General features: G+C 41.3%; 1 protein-coding gene across 1 annotated transcript; it reads left to right on the top strand.

The window, feature by feature from the left end:
- The first annotated feature begins 304 nt into the window (after positions 1-304).
- On the top strand, positions 305-2,355 carry KIF2B (kinesin family member 2B). Its single transcript, XM_027087428.1, is given in 2 exon segments — positions 305-2,033; positions 2,036-2,355. Coding segments are annotated over 2 exon segments (2,049 nt in total).
- The last annotated feature ends 3,551 nt before the right edge of the window (positions 2,356-5,906 follow it).

Consider the following 5,906-nt stretch of genomic DNA (forward strand, 5'->3'; position numbering starts at 1 on the left):
TATGCTCTCTGTGCAGAGAGCAATTTCTCTATTCCAGCTGCTTCTGCACCTAGCACCTAGCATCATGAACGATGTGAATTTTTTCCCACCACCTTTCATCCAGAGGCCCTAGGCTCTGCCGCCTCTTTTCCTCAGTGCTTTGTGATGAGAGTGGGCCCAGGCCAAGCCCTAGTGCTCACAAAGGTACGTGCAAACCCGGAGTGCACTCAGTGCTCTGGGCGCTTCAGTCTGGCTTGGGCTCAGGTCCTGCTGCTCCAACCCCAAGGGACCCTGGAAGCGAGCCCTGACACCTCCATCACTCACCATGGCCGGCCAGTTATGCCTCCCTGTCTCCCCGCGCCTCTCTTCCGTGAAGCCCTTGAAGCCGCACTTCAGAAACATCCAAGTGAGCATCTGTGTGGCTATACAGTGCAGCGATGGGCAGATCCACCTCGCGGTGGTCACAGAGGTCAAACCACAAAACGCTTGGGTCACGGTAGAATGGGTTGAAAAAGGAGTCAAAAAAGGCAAAAAGATTGATCTAGATACAATATTCCTGCTGAATCCAGCGCTGGCGTCTGCTGAGCACCCCACGCCAGCCAGGGCGTTGCCCTCCTTGTCTCTAGCGCCCTCTTCAGCCATCGGGAACCAGCAGACGGCCACGCGGTGGATTGCGACGATCCCCCAGAAAAACGAAACGCCCTCAGGGGACAGTCCGGATATGAGAGTTCCCAGCAGTCTTTGCCTGATGAAGCAGAAGAAGTCTCCTTGCCTACGGGAAATTGAGAAACTGCAAAGGCAGCGAGAGAAGTGCAGACTGCTGCAGCTGGAGAGCTGAGCTCAGCGCGCCCTGGCTGTCAACACGGGAAACCCCAACTACGAGATTCAGAGCATGATCCAGGAATGCCGCAGGCGCCTGGACTGCAGCCAGTTGTCAGGCCCGGAGCCACTGGAGGACCACCGCATCAGCGTCTGCGTGAGGAGGTGGCCTCTCAACCAGCAGGAGACCACCATGAAGGACCTGGATATCATCATCATCCCCTCGGACAAAGTGGTCATGGTGCACGAGTCCAAACAAAAGGTGGACCTTACTCACTACCTGGAGAACCATTCCTTCTGCTTCGACCATGCCTTCGATGACATCGCCTCCAACGAGTTGGTGTACCAGTTCACTGCCCAGCCACTGGTTGAGTCCATCTTCTGCAAGGGCATGGCTACCTGATTTGCCTATGGGCAGACGAGCAGTGGGAAAACGCACACCACGGGTGGAGCCTTTTCAGGAAGGGACCAAGATTGTTCTAAAGGCATTTATGCCATGGTGGCATAGGATGTCTTCCTCCTGCTCAAAACTTCTGCTTATGAGAAGCTGGACCTCAAAGTCTATGGCACATTTTTTGAGATTTATGGGGGAAAGGTGTATGACTTGTTGAACTGGAAGAAGACGCAAGTCCTTGGGGATGGCAGTCAGCAAATCCAGGTGGTCGGGCTGCAGGAACAAGAGGTGTGCTGTGTGGAGGACATGCTGAACCTTGTGGAACTTGGGAACAGCTGCCGGACTTCAGGACAGACATCAGTCAATGCCCACTCTTCCAGGAGGCACGCAGTGTTCCAGATCATTTTAAAGTCTTGAGGGAAACTGCATGGTAAGTTTTCCCTTGTTGACTTAGCTGGGAATGAAAGGAGAGTGGATACTGCCAATGCCAACCGGAAAAGACAGCTGGAAGGAGCAGAGATTAACAAGAGTCTCCTTGCACTCAAAGAATGCATCCGGGCTTTGGGTCAGAACAAGTCTCATACCCCATTCAGAGCCAGCAAGCTCACACAGGTGCTCCGGGACTCCTTTATAGGCCAGAACTCCTCCACTTGCATGATTGCTACTATCTCTCCAGGGATGGCCCCTTGCAAAAACACCCTCAACACTTTAAGATATGCCAATAGAGTAAAAGAAATAACTCTAGATTTAAGGCCTCGCCATCGTTGTCTTTATCCCACAGAACGTGAGGTGCCAAGGATGTTGGAAAATCACATGAGAAATTCAGAAATGTCCCTTCAAGGAACAAATTTATTAAAATGTCTTGTACGCAGAGTGAGGAGGAGGAAGAGACTAAAGAAATCAAAGCACTATCCTCTCCACTAATGGAGGATACAGCAATCTCCTGGAAGGAATCAAGCCAACGGCCAGGGAATAACATCCAGGAGATAGCTGATGGGGTAAACTGTGATGTTGATTTTTGCATTGCCCAGTTATTGTCCATTTTGGAGCAGAAAATAGGTTTTCTGACTGAGATTCAAAAGAAACTGAAATTATTACAAGCTGACCTTCAAAAGGAGAGCAAGCACAGTGAAGCCAGTGGTGAGAGATCAGACCTGAAATGATGGATACAGTGCTGCAGTTCCTAAGTCTCTTATAAAGGAAAGCTGCCTAAATTATCTAGATATAAAGATCCTCCTGGAAAGTTTAAAACCTTTTAAAATATGGTTTTCAGAACTGTCCTCTTTCTTCTTCCTTTGTATTTCTGTAATTTGTTTTTATTCTGTAGGTCAGTGGTTCTCAACTTGGAATCATTTTACCTCCTAGGGACATTTGGCAATGTCTGGAAACATTTTCATTTGTCAGAATTGGGTGTGCGGGGAGTGGTGATACTGGCAAGTAGTGGGTAGAGGGCCAGCGATGCTGTTAAAAATCCTACAATATACAGAATAGCCTCCAACAACAACTAATTATCTGGTTGAAAATATCAATAGTACTGAGGTTGTACTGCTTTAGAAGAACCTAGCTGTGATGAAACAAGATTCTCTAAATTTGTGGCTGAGAAGGAAAAATATTGCAGTCCCTTTAGGACTAGAGTTGGAACACACCAAGGGGTGCACAATTGAGTAACTCTAATGATACCCACTCATGAGTCTTTTTCTGCTGCATTTGTGTGTACATTCAAATGGTTTCTAAGCTCTAGACATACTGGGGAGGTGAGAATGGAGAAGGGAAAGGTTTTATTTAAGAAACTTTGTATGAGAGCCTAGAATTGAGAAGGATTTTGTTTTTAATCTTTGAGTTGAAATTGCAAAGCACTGTGCTTCCTGAGAGTGATAAAATAAAGTATGTGTGTTGCAAAAGCATTGCGTTGCTAACTATGGTGTCTTTAAGCTTTTTTCTTCTTCTCACTCTCTTTACCAAATTTTGTGCTTGCGTGATTCACATAAAAAGCTTTCTCCCATCAAATTATGAAATTAGAGTAGGGAATAAGTCAGCAAAGTAGTAGAAAAGTTCTGTCCTGAAGTGGGGCACATCCCATAAAGACCTCATAGAGAATGTGATAAATATCAATGCCTGAGATTAATTGTACAAGGAGAATATTTTCCTAATTCAAGGATCACAAAGTCTATTCTTTTGCAAAAAGAAGAAAGAAGAAGCAGCTAATCTGATATGCAAATATAAATATAATAAATAGTCTAATACACATCTTCCTTCAGCAAACCTATTTGTGAAATGCTATAATAAAATAAATAAGGATATTTGGTTCCAAGTCTAGCAGTTCCAAACTCTTTTTTTGAGGAAAAAAGTGGAATGATTTGCAAAGAAAGTGAATGGTGGACTGGGGAAACTCGAAGACACAAAAAATTGTGCCCAAATTTGTTACTACCTTTGGCAGACATGCCTATTCTTTTCAAATTTTTCCTCCTAAGTTGCAAAAGCCTCATTGGTACAAAGGGAAACTAACACATAACTCTACCACAGAAAAGCCATCAGGTTTCATCCTGGTTTCATCAGGATCATTGGAAACATATGGTCTTTAGTAATTAGTCAATATTATGGCCTTTAAATATTTTTCCCTCTGCTGCTTTATCTATGCAGGTAAGGCTATATATTATTATTATTAAACCAAACAGAACTTTGGAATTCTGTCCTCCTTCAGCAAATTATAGTCTTCCCTTCAAAACAAGATGTTTTTAATCAGTATTTTTGTAAGCAATGAAAAAGTATGGGGTTAAGAATCTTATCCCAGTTGAGAATAAGAACTTAAGACTGGTCTTATGAATCCAGTCCCAGTTCTATTATATAGACATCTGTAATTTTAGGCAAGTAACAGCTCCACGGAACTGTTTCCTTCTATATGAACCAGGGTAATTATATCACCTACTTCAAAAGATTGGAGGGTGGCTTTATTTTCTTCCTGTTCTCCCATCTTTTATGCCAAAGACTAGTGCTCATTTATTATTCGTATTATTGTCATTGCCCTTGTTGTTCTATTACCACCCTCACATCTCCCCCTGCCCTCCACCACTCCTGCCACACACAAAAGTTTGGGTAGCCTACTAGGAGTTTCAACATTCTAATACCAATAATATCAATGTTTTTTGTATTTTATTTTTAAGAGTGTAACATACAGTGAAGTGCGCAAATCTTAACTATACAGTTTCACGAATATTTACAAAGTGAATACTCCTATATAACGACCACACTTATCCAGATACAGAATATAACCATTGTTCCAGAAGCCTCATTCCTGCCTCATTTCATTCATTCCCTGCCTCAAAGGTAAGGACTATTCTGATCAAAATCATCATAGATAAGTTTGCCTCTTTAGGGAAAAAGTGTTCTTTTTTTCATATGAATGGGATCATATACTAGGTACTCTTGCATCTCTGTTTTTTTTTTCTTTTAATCAAAATTATATGTGACCTGTTTTTTTTACATTATTCTATAATGTTCCACTGCATACATAGCTCATAATTTATAAAATTTACTCTTGAAGAAAATTGTTATTTCTGTTTTAAAGTTACTAATGATGCTATGAACATTCTTACACATGTCCTTTAGTGCACATTTATATGTTAAGTAGGCCTAGGAATGAAATTCTTGGATCCATAATATGTGTATATTCAGCATCATAGGTCATGCCAAAGTTTTCCAAAGGATTTGTTCCAATATTATACAACCACCAGCATTTTATGGGTCCTCCATATGTTTGCCTACACTTTGTATTGTTATTTTTTAAACTTTAATTTTACACTTTCTGATGTGTGTACAAAGGTACCTCATTATGGTTTTCATTTTTTGTTGTTTTTTTTTCTCCTAATGACTAATGCTAACATCTTTACATATGCTTACTGGTTATTTAGCCATTCATTTTTGTGCAATATATGTATTGTCTTGAATTCTTCTTTAGATATATGTATTGCAGATATCTTCTTCCAGTCTGGAATGCTTATAGATTTAATGAAGTTCAACCTATCAATTTTTTATTTAATGATTAGACCCTATTTAATAAATTTCTATCTACTCCAAATCATAAAGGTATTCTCTGTTATCTCTTAAAGATTATTGTCTCGACTCTGATTGGAACCAGGGCCTGCTCACCTGCATGCCTCCAGGGTCAGCAGCAGATGGGTCTAGTTGTAGGACCAGGGTCAAGTGGAACTAAATCCATAGGAACATAGGACTTCTTTCAGACTGCAACAGGGACCATTTTGGGCAAACCTGCCACCAGGTCATTGTCCTGCCTTCTCAAAGTGACTGTCCTTAGTCTTGGGCTTTACTGGAGTTTTAACAAATCTCCCACAAAGGCATTTTTGTCTGTAGATGGCTGTCAAATCATGTTTATTGGGAGCAACATCTTGCTCACCCAATGACTCCTAACTCACTCTGATTTCTCTTTATGGGAAGATTTTACAGATTCAACATATTGAGTGTACGTAAGATTATTCAGATTTAGATTTAGTGCTTTTTCTTATACCAGCTTTAATAAGTGGTATTAATTTATTGTTAGAACTATAGTGTACTCTTTATCTGTAATGTCCATATTATTGGTTTTGAATTTTTCATTACTGACACTGTTGTGCCTTTTCTTTTTTCTCCCCTTAATCGGACTTATGATATGTTTATAAATTATATCGTCTTTTCAAAGAAACAATTTTATTTTCTCTAT

Source organism: Aethalodelphis obliquidens, unplaced genomic scaffold (assembly GCF_003676395.1).
Source record: "Aethalodelphis obliquidens isolate GAN/ISIS:26980383/991018 unplaced genomic scaffold, ASM367639v1 scaffold58, whole genome shotgun sequence".
Classification (NCBI taxonomy): Eukaryota; Metazoa; Chordata; class Mammalia; order Artiodactyla; family Delphinidae; genus Aethalodelphis; species Aethalodelphis obliquidens.